General features: G+C 42.1%; 1 protein-coding gene across 1 annotated transcript in view; it reads right to left on the reverse strand.

The window, feature by feature from the left end:
- Positions 1-18350, reverse strand: part of SLC5A11 (solute carrier family 5 member 11) — a 110065-nt gene continuing 91715 nt past the window's right edge. Inside the window, exons 15-16 of the mRNA XM_069209712.1 lie at positions 17942-18146; positions 1-5194 (exon numbers count right to left, since the gene is read on the reverse strand). Coding sequence (XP_069065813.1) covers positions 4977-5194; positions 17942-18146 — 423 coding nt within the window. The 3' untranslated portion in view covers positions 1-4976. The remainder of the gene's footprint in view (positions 5195-17941; positions 18147-18350) is intronic.

Here is an 18350-nt window from a genome sequence, read left to right on the forward strand (position 1 = left end):
CACAGACAGATGTTGATTGATTTGGCAACAATATAGACATACTTCCTAAGGATTATGAATTAAATTAAACCAAGACATACATTGGTCTACTGTGGAAAGTAGCATTTAATGAAGGAAGACATGACATTGTCAATCTGAAAAATACATTAAATGAGGCAAAATGTTTTTTCACAAACATTAACAAAGGGAATACCAGTATTCTGAGTTTGTCCAACTCCACTTGCAGGATACAACGTCTAAGGCAAGATTATTTATAATTCTCACAAAATAAGTCTCCAGTGGTCTGAAACCTTAACCCCTATTATGTCAGCCCAGACAGAAATACTAACTGCAGGTTTTGCTTGCTAGCTGTCAGAGACACCTTCAGCACAGTCTGGTGTTCATGGCACTGAAAAGGCAGAAATTCTTCTTCCCCGAGAAGCACTCAGGCTACCTTCTCCTAATTCCCAGCATACAATCTATGAGGGAGCGTTGAGGGGAGAGGGTGTTGTGGGTGGGAGGGCTGAAAGACACATTGGTTACATAGCCAGCTCTGATTTTGCTTTTGTAAACTTTTTGTGTGAATTGCTGCTGTTTGAAAAAATAATTAAAATGTAACCCTGAGACCCAATCCTGCCTCATAATTGTTTCAGTTAAACACACATATCTGCAGCATCCTTTTTTGTTCCCAAAAAAACTCTCTTTGGTATAAAAAAAAAAAAGACATTAGTTAACTGGTCAGCGATCAATAAATACCGTTATGCATCGAAGAAGAGATTTATGTGGTTTGTGCAGCTACAGTTTGGAAGATTCATTTCAGATGGACGACATTTTTGAATTTAGAGACAGAAGCCTGTGTGGGAAAGCAGTCATCTCCTTCTTGATATGCATTGAATTGTGAATAGGGTTGGCACTTCACCCCTAAACACCACAGCCATATTAGAATGTTGCAAGCCATAAATTGAAAGAGAAGCTTTGGACGTTTCAGAATATTCGCCTAAGTCTTGAAACTGTCACTAACAAAATAACATTCTTCCTTTGACTTGATTTGTGAAAATAGCAATTAGTATGCACATGTAGTAAAGTGAAGCCCGCAGATTTAACGCTGCACCTGTTTTGTATCCTTGCAACCCCTTTGTACCCCTGACTCTGTGTTTATTATTCAGGGAAAAGTTATTTACCTTCGGTAGCACACTTTCTGGTGGATACTCTGTCTAATTGCAGCTTTCTCACCATTTGAATCCCCCGGTGATAAATTGGATCTAGAATTCTTGCATAAAACAGCTTCCAAGTGCCAGCAGTTGGCGTCTTTGGACTCATCAGTAGCTCACGCTCAACTCTAGAAGTAACACTGAGGAGGCACCATCTTTGCATGCTGATATCAATTTCAGAAGCAACTTCCACACCTTCAGAGGCGGAGCCACTGAGAAATTATGCAACAGTGTGCTTAACCTAAAATGGGTCCTTTATGACCTACCAGATGCCCACTCCCACAGAACAGGAAGAAGGGCATCCATTGGGGGATCTGTGGTTAGATAGTTTATCCACTAGAAAGAGTGTTACCAAAGATAAGTAACTTATTCTTCTGAGGGATAATTCTAACCACAGATTCTTCAACTTTTGAATTGATACCATACCCATGTCAAGGTTGTGGGTAGGAGAGTGAACTTCACATCAGGAAGTTCTGCACCGCCAAACCACCAAAATGCCCCTCTCTGCGGGACGAGAAAATGAAACTCCAATTCCATTAAGTACAAAGACACCATCCAGTCGGCAGGGTCCATTAAAGACAATATATGGATTGTCCTTCCTGGGAAACGTGTTCAGAAACCCTGAGTCTAAGATTGGCCACACATCAGATCCTTCTACGGCACCAGTAAGTATCAGGGGTAGCACCTTCCCCTCCTCTGGAACTCTTTCTAACACCCATTTAGCGAGTGATGTCGGAACGTTTTAGTCAATTTGAGGTAGATTCCGCTGGCCCCTGAATACAAACTGGAGTAACGTTGAGATGATATGGAAAAAAAAGTGAAGGGCATAACCAAACTCAACAATCTGCACCACCATTGGTCTGAGGTAATCGTGCTACAAAGTCAAATTCTGCTCCCTTGGTGGGAGAAATCAAACACATGTGTGACGGTTGTGGCAGGCAGAAAAAAGAATGAGGACTGCTGCATCTGTTGATGGCCATGGCATCTACCACTACCTACCTTTTTATAGCTGTGAAGGAGTTGGGTGGGGTGCCGGAGAGGCTGAGAGCATGGCATCTGTTGGTAGTCTGGAGACCTAGCCCTGGAATTTCAAATACTGTTGGTGGAATTAGCTGGCAGCGGAGGTACAGCCACCAACCTGTGTCCTATCTATTCTTAAAGCACTCCAGGGATGAATCTGAGCCCAAAGTCTTCAAAGGGGATATCCATCAGGGAGGCTTGCAGGTTCTGCGAAAATCCAGAGGCACGCACTTAGGCATGGCGCCAGATGATGGCACTGTGCCCCTGGAATGACTGACAAAAACTGTGTTGTCCAGACCAACACACAGGATATACTTGGTCGCGTCTTGACCACTATGCACTATCTGTGCAAAAGTGTTGCGAAACTTTTCAAGAAGGACGATCAAGATCTTGCTTGCCATATAAAAAAGTAAATGTGTGTACAGCCCAAATGATAGACCTCCTCAAGGACCTGAGGGTCAAACTAGTGGAAGAAAAATTCCTCTTACAGACAGCATCGATCTGTTCAGATTTCTGTCAGTAGAAGCAAGGACTCTCTATATATGTGGAAGTCTGGACCACCGGACATGGAGTCGGTGTGGTGTCAAGAAGGCCAAGAAGGCCAAGTCTCCTGTGGCTGATCTATGGCGTAAGGCAATTGAACAACTCATCATGAGCGCACAGTAACCTGTGGCCCAGGCCACCGCAGTTGTCTCCGACAGAGAGTCATTGAAGGCATCAAAGGCTCGGAGGTGAAAGGGGTTGGCTGCAAAATTTCAGGAAGAAGATTTGCCTTAAGTCTAGACTGTAGGCAAATGTAATTCCAATAATTCAGCAGCCCTTTGAACAACTACTGCAAGAGGTGCGCTGTTGGCCCAAGGGCAAGTCCAACTCTCCCCGTCATCATCATTGTTGTGGGGCACCTGTTCAAGTGCTTGGACTACATCAGAATCAGACATGAAAATTGCTGCTAGCCTCCAGTAACGTTAGCATTGAGACAAATGCTCTGTTGGGGAATCTTTCCAGGTCAACAGTTGTGCTTGAGTGATCACATAGTACGACATAGACTGATACCTAGCTGATCGCAGCTGCGGATCTGACATGGAAATCGGGCTGGAGTCTAGAACTGTTGCCGAACTGGTCAGATCTGATATGTCCTACAACAAACTTTTGAAGGTGTGGCAGGGTGCCAGCATGGGACCAAGCGTACTTAAAGCTGGGTCAGTCCATGGCAGGGGGAAATCACTGGCGTAAGTCCTGATGGAGGCCCTGATGGATTCACAGGGCCTATCAAATCTTACCATGGAACAATCAGAGTTGGACGATACTGGTGGAGACAGGACTTTGGAATACTGACTACACACAAAGGATGGGATAAAACCTGTAATCTTCGGGGAGACATTTTCCATCCACATTTCATAATTCAATTTTATAAGTCAGTAAACACCAACAAAACTTTGGGAGTGGAGCACCAGATACGCATAGAACGGTGCAGAAAAAGAAGAAACTAATCTGAAAGCGCAGAGGTAGTATATGGTACTTCACAGTTACATTTTTGGAGGCAGAATTGGACTGCAGCAGAGCGCAATGCTGCCACCTGCTGTCATGTGGGAGGCTGCAATGTGAAAAAATTCAAGGCTGGAGGATTCAAAACATGAGTAATCTGTGGTTAGAAGTGTCCTTCAGAATATAAATAACATAATTTAGTACTCCAGCTTCTCCTGGGGCTGACTTAAGTCATGTTGGAGTCAGGGAGTCAAATTCCTCACACAAACAAACCCCTCGGCAGACAAACATTTGTCCTTTAAAGTGGCTCACTTCTGAGTGTGCCTAGGCACTGCCCACTATCTATAGTCTGCCTTATTGCCCTTTTTACTATCAGTTTATGTCTATAAATAAACTGTTTGTACAGTTTATTTGCTGATGAGTATCCAAGTGCAGCTCAATTACAGACAACTGCAAGAGAAACCCAAAGAAACATTTACAAACATATAAAACCTGTAACTCGCATTGTAAAATTAGGATTTTCAAATATTGTTAAAAGGCACAGAGGACAGTTTTCCAGATTAGATATCCCTGAGAAACTACAATTATACCTCTACAGGAGGTGTATTTAAATCTAGGTCTGTAGACCATCAAATGCATGCATGCATATATTTTCTCTTGAGAGGAAACAGATGTTTTCCTTGATTTAGTTTTGGAGCATCTCCTACAAGGCACCTTGAAAAGCATTCTGAATTTCACCAGGCGTCAGTGGAACCTTGAAGATTTTTTCTGTTTTTTGTGAAGATTGGCCCAACGTAAAAAGGGCTGCAGTAATTCATCCTATAATTTTAAAAAATCCATTTGGAGGACATTGTCAAAGTAGCGCAGATGAATATGTTATATGCAATAAACACTAGAATATATGACCTGATTGATTTGAGTGAGGTATTCTAGAGCCCTTCCTCTAGCAGACCCTCTATACTCACATTAGGAACAACCATTAATGTGTATCAAGTGTCATATTGAGAATAGATCAGCTTCCAGTGCCCACACTCTGAAGTCTCTAATGGATCTACTCTTTGAAAAATGATAATCTTCTTCAAGGTATCTTTTATGGTATTGAAGTTAAGGAGTTGTGATTTTCAGTTTTTGCACATTTGATATGCGTAGACAAAGGTGAGCTCTTTAGATAGTCTTGTGAAAGATATACGTAGAAAAGCTAGAGTTATATTTTCCAAGACATAGGACAGTTGGATGAAATTCTCTTCTCCTGGTGAGTGACATTAGTTAAGAGCGTGACTTCTATGCAAAATATGCCCACAGGAAGATTCCAGCACAAAGACACACAATTAGGTTGACATTCAAAGTGTGTCTTATACAAGGTGTCTCATAGAGTACTTCTTCCGGGGAGGGTGGTGGGACTTCAGGAGGTTCCTCCTCTGCATTATCCTTCTTGGTCTCCATGCCACAGATCCAAAATAAGGTGTTCTTCAGCATTTGTGGACATCGCTGAGTTCCACCTAAAGCGAAGAGACAAACATGTCAATATGTTTCCAGAAAACATTGGAACACTCATTGGCCTTGATACACCACTTTTAAATAATATCATACATTTCAGACAGTAGACAAGTTGGAGACATTGACAGTATTTCCTAGTACCAGGGCAACATCCGGACTCCTTGGATGGTACTGCAAATTCATGGCCTCCACGGAAGATATTGTAGTTACTTTAGGTAACTGAATAGAAAGGTGTTTTGGGGGATACTGGAGCACTGTTCTAATTGAATGTGGTGGATTTTTTATGAAATCACTTATGCTTCTTAAGCATGAGCAATTGCAGGTAATATCAAGTATTCAGAGAACAAGAACTCTGATCTTTTTGACTGTGGCTGTAATGGGCATATAAACATGGCCTCTTTTACATAGTTGGTGATCAAACTGAAAATCTGACTGTTCACAACTCTGATTTATTACTTACAGGGGATGCAAATACAGTGTATAATGTCTCCATAATAAATCACTCTGATTGACATTACCTTTTCAGTTGGCCCATCATTCCGACCCTCTATAAGAAGTGTCAATACTAATATTCCTTAAATGAGCAATGATTAAGGTTACGGTAATAAAGTGTTATTTGTCAAGACATGACAAAGATATTGATACCTAAAAATGTTTTTTTTTTTTATTTGTACATATTGACTGTTTACACCTTATTTTGTTTAATTATTAATTTTTGTATAGCACATTTGTTTCCTGAGTGGTGTACGTTCTTAGCTTGTTTAACTGTGAGTGTAGTCATTTAATCGATCTTCCTTCCCCGTCAGCCTACAAAATATAAATACTTAAAGTGGTTCAAGGTGATTTACATGCAATATCTTATAAGTGCTTGTAGAATGCAGCAGGGAGAGCAGGGTGGAACAGATTTGTAAACACAACCTTGTTTGCCTTTTTATCTATAGACATGGAATTGTTGAGACCTCTTTGGTAATCATTAACACTTCTATTTATCTCCCATTCAGTCTGAGGCTGGAACTAGGGAATAGCAACTTCTCCACCTAGCATTGGTCATGTGATTAGGCACAGTTTCGTCTGGCTGCTATATGTAGAAGTTCCCTATGTTGACAATGTCTCACAGAGTTCCAAATGTAGATTTTACTTTCAGGGAAAAGATTGTAGTGAAATCAGCTGACACTCTTTCTGTAGTGATGGAATTTAGGATATGACGAAAGGTGCACGTACAAATCTTTTATTATAAATGGAGAACAGTAATATTGTGAGTTGATTTATTTTCTAGGATCGGAAATCTGTACAGTGCCATAGATGTGTCCTATAGCCATTCCCTAATCACAGCCTGCATACTAGAAGATGACATTCCAGGGGTACTGGGATTTTAATCACAAATTGTAGGATTCCAGTAAGACAGCTCCTTCACCTATTGGTCTATTTGAAGTATTTTGGTCTCTGGTCCACAAATTATGTTTCCTGTATTCTGAAACAAAGCATAGGTTGGACACTAGTCTAAAGTTAGTTGGATGTGTTGAATCGAAGTGAGACTTTGTCTTGAGTGGATTAGTCTGTACTTCCTCCACGATCTTAAGAACAACCCCTGAAAAACATTGTTCATAAGTGTATGCACAGAATGTGACAGAGTTATAAGAATTGCATTTCATTACACAGATATTGATGTTTAGCAATTCGGTACTTATTTAGTAATTGTTTTGCTTGATATCTTTGGGATTCAACTGAATTTTTGTGGAGTGGATGATTTAAATGATGGAAGACTTCACAAATCTTTCTTTGGAATGTAATCTCTAATTTGAGTGATCTTCTCCTATTTGAATTGCATCATGTTAACTCTGAAGACAAGATAGTCATCACAGCCTCCAGCAGGAGATTAAAGCTGTTTGACTAGATTGAAATGAAAGCTTTTTTCTTGCAGTTAAATCAGATTTACACAAAGCCCAAATCATAAATCTCTTTGCAATAATAAGGGACAAAGAGAACCAATTGTTTTTATTATTGTGCTCATTCATTTTTTGAGTGGAAATATTTGATTGAACGTGCAGCCACTGTATTATTCAGATTATAGGGTGATCTTTTCCAAAGTAGCAGAATGCAGATGGTTTTGGAGTGGTGGAGTCTTCTGGGATTGGGTGCAGCTTTTCCCCAGCAACTTTTTAATGGCTTGTACAGTCATATTTCGCGACCATACCAATATACTTTTAATAACTTAATTTTGAATTAAGCAATACTGGAAAAAGTTTCAGTTAGAGAATTGTAAACTCCCTTCCTCTCACGGGGCCTTCTTAAGATGTGAATAACAGCTGCCAATTTTAAGTTCAGCTTCTCTGAAAGACATCTTGATATCTCTGAAATCCAGATCCCTCGATAATCCATATGTTACTAAGAACTTTAAGGAACATTTCACTGTGATAGAAGATCATCCATGCAAGGGCATTAACACTTTCCTTTAGAGTGGACTTGTACCAGAAACATTTAAAGGCGGGATGTTGAAACTCTTAATTATAATGAACTAAACAATCTTTAGGCCCTTACGTTACTCCTGTTAATATCACCTACCTAGCTGCTAATTTGTTTAAATAGAAACACATTTGGATAAACATTAGGTTGGATTTAGGTTCAGACATGACATATCGTTAGTTGCAGATCTGAACCAACCTAGGAATTGTAAAACAAAGGAACCTGCATAGGGATCCTGTTATTAGGTCTCTCTGTAGCCTTCAACACTAATTACTAATTAATTTGGCTCGGTCGATTGGATTCAGAGGGTACGTTCTCTTGATTTGCTTCCTTTTTTGACAGATCGCAGATAGATATTGTTTCCACCTTTCATTCACCTAAATCTCATGTGGTGTTCCTCAAGGCTCTGTCTTATTCTCCTTATCTATTTATTTGTATGTACAATCCCTCTGCCGAAAGATAACATCTTATGGCTTCAACACTTTATCACAAGCTGATGACTCTCTGTTATAGAAATTTGACCAGCGTTTGACAGATTCTATCAATAGGCTTAGTGAATGTCTCGTAGGGGGTCATCATAGGATGAACAGGAAGTTCCGAGAGGTAAATGGGGACTAAACAGAATTACTGGTTTTTGGTGGGATTAACAACCATTGCACCTCGGACCTCTGGCCAGTACAACTGGGAGGCACCAACATGCTGGTCATTAAAGTAAAGAACTTGGGACAGATCTTCCACAAATTCTTACTTTTTCTCCCATTTATACAGAAGGCCTGGAGGACAGGTTTTGGTATTTTTAAATCTCTTAAAAAGCTCATCCCTTTCTTTCTCAAGAGATATTTGGCCAAGTTGTTGCAGCATGCATCCTTTCCAATATTGATTACTGTAAAATCATTTATATGGGAATGCCTAATTGCACCTCGTCAAAGCTGCAGAACAACAAACCATGACTGTCAGAAGTGTGACTAGACTTGTGATCATGTATTGGCTGTCTGTGAGTTAAGCATTCTTTTTCCTTTTCCCTCCTTTCTTATATATTTATACTGCAGGTGCCAAGACACTGCAGTGAATGTGCACTTAATAAATATACTGTTGCCAATATTAATATTAATGAAAACTTCTTAGAGAAGTGGATACAGTTAAGATCAAAGACCAAAACATGTAGTGGTGCAGCTGGACTTAAAATACAGCTGGCATTGTCCACCATTCAAGTCTGCCAAATCATAGGCCTCTCACTACACAGAGTTTTAAAGGTCACATTGTCATGTATGATCTGATATTGAAGTTCACCAGTCATTGAAGTAGTTTATGTATGATGGAGTTATGACCCAGAAGGGAGATACTCTTTTAATCATTTAGGAGCTGTGTTGTGTAAAGCTGACACACTTATCATATCAAAACAAACTTGACAGAAAAAATTATTAAATTCCTTTGTTCTGAAGTAAATGTGGCAGAAGATAAGAAACCAAGGCTGCAGCAAAGATGAGGGCAGAGTCGGAGGGTAAGTTGTTTGTTAACCTCAAAATTGATAGGTGGGTGAGATTATGGAACTGTCTGCACCACAAAAGGAAGTGACTGCTCTAGAGCCTGAATTCAAAGTGCAGGGGTGATAGAGGAGGAACAGCAAATTCATGCCATGACCAAACAGGCCTTTCTTTGCAACAGTTCTATGAAATGACAACAATGATGAACCTATCTTGACTCTACCCTAACTTACTGTCTTTAATTTTGCCCCTATGAATTGAAATCCAGAAAGCGAAGGAGCTGGGCTTTCTTAAAGTTAATGCTCATCACCTGACGTATATTCCCCTCTGCTCCTCCTTTCGATTATACTTACATTCATACATCATCCCCCTATCTACATAGTAAAGATATTCTTAATCCCTTCACTGCCCTATTGATGTACATACATGTCAATAGGGGAAAGGGCACATAGTGTCCAGTTATTTAAAAATGGACATTCCGAGACCAAGGTTACAGACACACATGTCTGTGCCCCGGTGAGCAGCTGAGATTCGATACCTAGACCTAAACCTCCACAACTTGGAAGTTGTTTGGATTTTTCTCTTATATTCAGAAAAATATCAAACAGCGCCGGGCTTCTCTAATGGGAGTGCAGACACACACACACATCTGCTCCCCATAGAAAAGTGCAGATGCTGGTTTGATTTTTTTTTTGCCTCAGAAAAAATCCAAACAGCCCCTATCTCCTGTCAGACAGGCACGCACACGTCTGCACCCCAGTGAGGAGCTTGGACATTGTAGGGATTTTTTGTTAGCTTCCAAAAAAATCCAAATAGGGCCTGTCTCCTCGATGGGGCACAGACACATACGTTGGTGCAGATATTGTTTGGAATTTTCTTAAACTCAGGAAATAACCTAGACAGTGCCTGTCTCCTCACTGGGAAACTAACACAGATATTCAAGTCCCTCTCCAATGAGGAGCCCAGAAGTTTTGGTTATCTCCAGAAAAATTCCAAACCAGATCAGTCTTCTCTCTTAGGTGCAAACATCCCCAACAAGGAGCCAAGGAGCTTGTATGATGTTTGGATTTGTTCTTTGGCTCAAAAAACTATAAACAGCTTTTCTCTCCTCACTGGGGGTGCAGAAACACACACGGACAGCTGCTCTGCACTGAGGACACAAATGTTGTTTGCATTTTGTTAGCCTTGGAAAAAAAAACAAAGGTGCCTATCTCCTCTCTGGGGTGCAGACAGGCACACAGATGTGTGTACACCCCAGTGAGGAGACCAGATGCTGTTTCTTAGCCCCACCCACACACACACAAACCTGTGCATTCTTCCACTAGCCTGGTAGTCTACCATTCGCCAAATTTAGTGAGCAACACTGGCCAGAAGGGATCTCCGTACCTGGATAGGAACCACTTTCATGGTGGTTCTTATCAAGGTACATAAAGTTTGGTGGACAGCAGTCACTGACATTTACCTCTGTCCACTAACCCTTTAGAAAGGTTTTTGTTTTTAAAAGAAAACGTTTAAGGTGGTATTCTGATGAATACATCTAAATGCAGATTCCTCAACTTTTGAATATCTCCATGCACCAGTCTTCCTCAGAAACGTTCTTGATAGCTTTCCCACATGGACAGGAGCATTGGTATCCACTCAGCTCTGCATGCTGCACTGCTTGATGTCACTAGAGCCATGAGAAGCCCCCTGTCGGTATGCTGATGTCAGTTCCAGTTTTTCCGTGCCTTTGACATGTAATGGTTTAGTAGGGAATTGCTGAGTTTTTCAATGTTATTTTCAAATTTAGTACATCCAGCTTTGGAAGAGGGTCGACAGGATATCACTCCAGTACCATCTCTGGTGCCTTTCCTGGCATCGCAATTGGCCACGCCTCCAACTTCGCCAGGGCATCAATATACAACGCAGGTCTTGAATCTCAGCAGAGCAGATGTATCCAGCTTTTCCAGCTCCAGGTGGGGACCTTTCTCTCTTTTTGAATGCTATGTTTAGCACTGTCAGTAGAGTGATGACTCCATCTGATGCACCTGCCGGCCGGCCTCATGAGTTCTCTGTTGTTTACTTTGATATGCTTTCCAGCGCCTTAACAGCTGGCTTCTTTTACGCCCCTCATGCCGATGGCCCAGGTTACCTGGCTGACAGCATCAGGGGATATTCCTAGGAGAAAGACTCCATCTCCTCTAGTGATTCCACCTGTTTATGTGTCGTTGACACTGCAAATAACTTCTCCAGCGCCGGCTGGCTCTATTCCGATGTCGCAAGCTTCACCTCTGGTGCCTCTTCTCACCTCTCTGGTGCAGTTGCAGACGTCGCAGGGGTCGTTACCGACACCACATCAATGATCCAGGAAAAGGAACAGAATTACCTTGATGAAAAGGATCCTCAGGAAGAGGGCAAAATTGTCCCTTTACTAGACCCAGGGTTGAGGGAGGCAAGTGGTTTTAACACATCTCCAGAATGGGAGTTATTGTCTCCAAAGGATATTTCACCTCCGCAAGTCATTTCTTACCATTCAGTTATAAGGAAGCTGGCAGAATGTTGGATTTACCTCTTTCCACTACAGAACATAAATCAAACATCTTGACTGAGGTGCTTCACTCTTCCCCATTATCAGCTGAACCTTTGTTGTCCTTTATTGAGGCTTTGACAGAGCTGATTTTGGACATTTGGCAGAAGCCTATGATGACCTCTGGTGTTTCAAGACAAGTAGCTAGAAGGTATAAGCTGGTACCACAGGATCCATTCTTTTTGCTTTTTGTCTTCTGATCCTTCACCTGAGAGTTTATTTTTTTCAGGCTTCATGTTAATTGTGGTTGACTCCCTGATCTTTTGGTTCTCCACCGGCAGATAGGAAATGCAAAAACATGACCAGTCTGCAAAGAAGGTTTTTTATCAGGCAGCCTGACATTGAAGTACATAAATGCTAGTTGCATGTTCGGTCACTCCTCTCATGCTTTGTTGGATTCTAATAAGTATGTGGTTCCAAAATTTCCTGATGATATCCATAGATATTTTTATGAGCTTTTGACTGATGGCTACGCTGAAGCCCAGCAGGTTATACAGTTGGGTCTGCATACTGCTGATTCAGTGGCTAGAGCAAGGGGCACTTAAATTTCTAGCAGAAGACACCCATTGGTATTCTGCGTTTTCTCAGGAGGTGCAGAGTGCTCTGATGGATTTGCCTTTCGATGATGCTTAGTTGTTGGGTGCTAAAGCAGATTCTCCCCTTGAAGGTTTTAAAGAGAGCAGGTTGACAACTCATTCTTTGGTTCGTCAATCTCGGCCCAAGGACAACAGGCAATTTAAGAGATTCTGGGTTTTGTCATAAGCTTTTTCTTTTCATGGGTGGCAGTAGCATCAGCAACAAATGCAGCAGTCATCCTACCCCAATGAGCAGTTCCTCTTCCCCCATCTTCCTCCTCATCCTCATCCTCATCTTCCTCTGCCAACATAGAAGGAACACAGCCCTAGTTTTCCCATCTTATATCATGCTTTACAGATGAGTGGATGGGTGTCCTAATTTCTCCATCAGTGGAGGTCCTTAGCGTCGGACCTGTGGGTGTTAAATATTGTGTAAAAGGGGTATGTATGCCCTAACCTTCCAAGGATTTCCCCCACCCTTTCACCCAACAGAATTTGCTTTCTTTAGACCATCTTCAGCACTTCCAACAATCATTGCTCCAAAAGGGTGCAGTGGAGTTGGTTCCAGATTAGGAAAGGGGTCAGGGATGCTATTCACATTATTTCCTGATTACCAAGAAGGACAGTTATTTGCGTCCGATCATGGACCTCAGAGCTTTAAACTGGTTTCTCAAACAGGAAAAGTTCTAGATGATGACCCTAGTTCATTTGCTTCTTGTGCTGGAGAAAGAAGATTGTATGGTTTCAATTGACTTGCAGGATGCTTACTTTCACATCCTTATACTGCAATCGCACAGGAATCATATCCACTTCACAGTAGAGTCTTAACATTATCAGTTTGCTGTCCTCCTATTTGGCCTTACTTCCTTTCCTCGAGTCTTCACAAAGGTGATGGTAGTGGTTGTAGCTTATCTCAGAAGGTTGGGAATACCAGTATTTTCTTACTTGAATGATTGACTCACCACAGCCAGGTCTCCAGAGTTGGTGTTGCATCACTTGTGGTTGATGACTCAGTGGTTGTTCAACCTGGGGTTTTCCATCAACAAGACCAAGTCTCACCTAGAGCCCTCTCAGCTCATCCTGCTTAAAGGGGCAGTATTGGACACACAACCTCTCCTGAGGTCTCAACCTGGCTTTTAGTCTAAAAAAAAATCCAAAGAAGACCCCTCTCCTTGTTGGGGTCTACACACACACACACACACACACACACACACACCGAATGCTGCTCAGATTTTTTTCTTACCCCTTAGCCTTAGTATCGATCCTAGCAGCACACATCTCCTCACTGGGTAGCAAAGACACACACATCTGAGCCCTAGCACGGACCCCAGATGTTATTTAGATTTTCCTTATTCTCAGAAAAAATTCCAACTCACGCCCATCTCCTCACGGTTAAGATACAGGCGTCCCTCCACTTCATTGTGTAGTCGAATGCTCTTTAGAGTTTTTTTTAGCCTCAGAAAAATCAAAGCAATACCCATGTCATTGCTGAGGTGCAGACACACACACAAATATGCATCCTGGGTGGTGCTACACGCATGGGTCACTTTTTCATGCCCAGAATGTCCTGCACAGATCAAATATTGGGTAAAAAGCGTAATTTCCTTACGTTTCTGTAATGGAAAGTTCCTGAAATTGTGAGGAACTGCAAAATTCCCACCATGCAGTGTTCGCACACTTCTACCAAAAGTAACCATTCTTCACACATGTGGGTGGACCTATCGTAACTGACAGGATTAGGCCAAATGTGACTGTGTGAAGCAGTTGTGGCTCGCATCAGTAATGAGGAGGGGGCCGGGGCTGGCACGCACGGGGGTAGGAGGGTAGCGCACTGGGGTGGGTCAAAAAATTAATTAAAAGAAAATAAAATAAAAACTTACCCGCTCCTCGCTGCGCCCCACCTCTTCTCAGTCTCCTCAGGCTGCAGGCAGGCACAGGCTCCCAGCCTGCCTTGCGGCCAATCCTGACGCTGCTCAGAGCAGCATCAGGATTGGCTGGGAGCGCCCTGGCTGGGTGCTCCCAGGCAGACTGGGAGCCTGTGCACCCTCTGTTGGGCTGGGGAGAGCCTACAGCGCATGTGTGTCTGAGGGAAGTGTACAGTGCACTCCACTCAGTGCTTGTCACCCTGTGGCCCCGCCCCGCCCCTTCCACCACAAAGGGATAATAAACCTAGTTTATTATCCCTCCGTGGTGAAAGGTTTGCAGCTCCTGCTGCTGGCGGGGGCGACGCTCCTCCTCCCTAATGGAGGAGCCACCACTGGTGTGAAGTTAATATATTGTCAATGGGGTTTTCACATGGTCTCAAATTTGTTCCTGTGCCCTGCAGTAGGTCAACCGTTTTTATCTGGAAAAGTTTTGGAACATTGAATTGCTAGTTGCCTGAAGTTCTAGAGTTTTCTGTCAAAGAAAATGAAGAAATGTGATTTTTGTACCCATACTTTGACATTTGCAGTGGATTCAAAGTGATAAAATGTGTTGGATTCATGCAAGCCACATCACCATGGGTTATCATGTTTCTCAAGTTCTCTGGATTGTCTGAGGTTGGTAGGTTGCTCTGGGTGCAGGCCAACCCTGCTCCCAATTGCCCCATCAAAAACATTTCCTGGTGTCTAATCAGTATATCACTGCTGAGACCCTTTGAAAACCTACCTAAATATGATAATCCCACACTAGCAGTGCCTAGAAGAATATAGATGTGGGTAAAATCTTGGGAGAGATATGTTTCTGCATAAGAGATAACAGAGGAAATTAGCATGTGTTGTGTTAAAAATCTGCAAAACATCATATATTCAAGAGTGCAGCGCTGCCCAGGGGATTACGAGTCCCCCTACTGCCAGCCTTTTCCTGGTGGTTTGAACTGCCAGGAAAAGCTGGCGGTACGGGGAGTCGCGGGCCCCTGCAATGCCCATGCCACAGTGAAAAGCGTGACGGGTGCAACTGCACCCGTCTCACGGCCGCAACACCACGGGCTCCATTTGGAGCCGGCTCCTGTGTTGCGGCCGAGATCCCCGCTGGGCCAGCGGGCGGAAACTAGGTTTCCGCCCGCCGGCCCGGCGGGGATCTCCTAATGGCTGTGGCAGGAGTGCGGCTGCATTGGCGGCCGCCCGGCGGTCCAATCCCACCAAGGTCGTAATGAGGGCCATAATGTTTATACTTTCCATATTGTGCTGTTATCATATGAACATTGCACCCATAAAGGGTGCGTTTGAACAGTTTTGTGATCTGCACTGATATTATATAATTAATTGTGGGGACTGCATTCCAAATAAGAATCCACCAACATTTGATATTGTCAGACTCCAGGCATTCATGGCAATATATCTTTGATGAGCATTTCAAGGTTTATGTTTTTCCAGTTTGAAATGCAAAAATGTTGAGACAGTTCTTTTAAAAAAATGAATAATTGCCACTTTTTTATATCTTCAGGCTGCATTGAGATATTGATGTTGAATTTGTACCAATACATTGCTTTGAATGTGCAGAAAAAACATACAGGGCCTGATTCCCAAATTGCACTTTGTAGTACATTTACTACAAAATGTACAACAAAGTGTAAGTTTAGCCTGTACTTACATGTGGAGTTCTCCACCTCACTGCAGAGTTTCCACACTTGTAAGTATAGATTTAGTAGTAAATGTGGGAGTGACACAGGGGAGTGGGTGAGAAAAGGGGCAGACGTACTACTTATGGGGTGGATTAAGGAGGAGTCAGACATGTTGGGGGAATCAAGGCGGCAGTTAGGGACAGACGAGAAACACCCACACAATAGTAAGCAAATTACATTACTCTTGCATAGAGATTTAAAACTTCCAATTTTGTAATGAGAGTCAGAGTTTGTGAATACTGAAAGCGTAAACTTACTCAAAATTGTATTCTTCCTTTGTGAGTAAGACCCGTAGGTTCTAATATACTAAGCCCCTTTAAGATTACAAATGCTCTGATTCGGCATTCCTGTAAAAATGCTTTTTCAAATGTCCTAATTCCATTTGAAGAGTCTGAAAAGTTTTTCAAAATCATAAAATAGTATTGTGAATATTCACTAATTCAGTATCTGGAAGGAGGGGTTGTATGTCACTTTCAAATAGTGAATTGATATGCTATGCAACAATGTTTTACGACTAAAATCGGGTCTCAAAACTTAAAAAAGTCACAGAAACCTCAATGGAGTCAGGAACCTATTTGCAAAAGGGAAGAGGTCTCCTTTGAACATCTTCTCCTTTGTGAATTAAAAACATGTTTGTGAGGAGTTGGCAGTGGTCCACGAGACCACTGGACCTCCATTTCCTGCTTGGAAAACATGGTGCATTAATAGAAATGTGCTTTCTTTAAAGGATTCACAGACATGGTGTTCTGCTGATCTGAGGAGGCCGCCATCTCTGTAGCTGCCATCTCTGTAGCTGCCTTCACTTTATAGTCACAATTTGCGACCTACTTCATTAATAATCATGAGATAGCAACCCACTACAATTCGGAATTTTAGGACATGGGTCAGTTTGTTTATTTTTCACTTTGCAAAACACTGGTCACAATTTGCAACCAGTATTTGGCGACCCGTTATTTGTGCATTTGGCCCTTGGTTTGTATGGGTGCACAAAGAAACCAAAATGTTCATGAGCTAGGGCAACCTAATGCAGATTTTTTAAAACAGCTGCACCACAGAGGTGCCCAAACATCCCTTCAGTGAAAGGGCTACATTTTGGAGGAACATCTCCCCCCTCAAATGACAGGACCACATTTTGTTTAATTCTTGTGGACCAGATTTCAACTTGAACAGGATGGCATGAAACTGGAATGAAAGTCTACTTAAGCTACAGTAGTATCATTAGCTATGCGAAGAGAAGATCAAATCCTCAAGTTGATCCGAGAGATGTTGTCCTTCACTACCTGGAGCATCAATAGTTTACACATAAAGTGTAACCAAGGATAATTCTAGGCCTGGGCCATTTTTTCCCAGATTCAGTATGGACTTCTTTGCTTCACTTTTCAGGAACTAAATGAGTGGGCGATCTGAGACTCCAAGGTTTATGCTTTAAACAGGCTATGTGCTATGCTAATATTCACACTTCTGCTAGCAGTCTCACCACATTTCCACATAAGCTCAAATAAACCCTACTGGAAACAGTGAGAAGCAAACCCATTCTATGATTCTTGAACAATTGCAAGGCCATGTAGCTCAATGACACAGGCTGTCCGTGCATTCTGCATCAGTATTACTAAAGCAGTTTGACAACCAAATTAGTATTTCGGTAATAAAGGGAAGAGCACAGTACTTTGCCCTGCTTCCTCCCAGAAGTCGTATGCATCCCTTCTGACCCCCCTCTGAACAAAGCTTTGTAGTACTGGCACAGACAAGAAGAGAAGATATACCTATTTTTGTTGGGCAAGCAACAGAGTGAGCCTGTCTAGGAAGGTGCAGGAACACCTTATTTAGGAAGGCAGTGGACTTGAAAGAGGAATGAGTGATTGTCTCTAGTGCAGAACCAACAGTATTTTTTGAAGATGATTCTTTGTTTTGTTTTCAGTGTATTATTTATTGTCAGTTTCAACCTGAATAGAGGTGTTCAGGAAACTTACTTTAATCGCTCAGTATGAGAAAAAGAAAGCAAATTCCATGAAATTTTCATTAAAGTTGACTTTCTAGAGCATGCTTCAGTAACTTACCGCTATTGCTTGAATTATCCTGGGGGTGGATCACATCTGTAGAATCAGTAATATTGCCATATTCAGTATTCACTTCAGCTGTGCTTGGTAAATTCTTGGAAACTGCAAATCCTTTGCTGTCACCTACAGGTGATCCTTCTCCAGTTGGTTCTTCTGGGTTTTTTGGAAGCGCATCAAACCGGCTGAACCATGTTAGGCGACTGACCTTAAGAGAAAACAAGAGAAGACCTCAGGAAAGAAGCATATGTTACTTACAAATAAAGACACGTGACTTGTTCATGCAGCAAGTGTTAGCCTACATTTACATCTTTCTCTTGTAAAACGTTCAGTCCTGCCTCCCAAGTATATGTGGAACTGCCAATAAAAATTGGGAAGGTGCCTTTAATTGTGAAAGCATTGTGTTTCCTCT

Source organism: Pleurodeles waltl, chromosome 10 (assembly GCF_031143425.1).
Source record: "Pleurodeles waltl isolate 20211129_DDA chromosome 10, aPleWal1.hap1.20221129, whole genome shotgun sequence".
NCBI lineage: Eukaryota > Metazoa > Chordata > Amphibia > Caudata > Salamandridae > Pleurodeles > Pleurodeles waltl.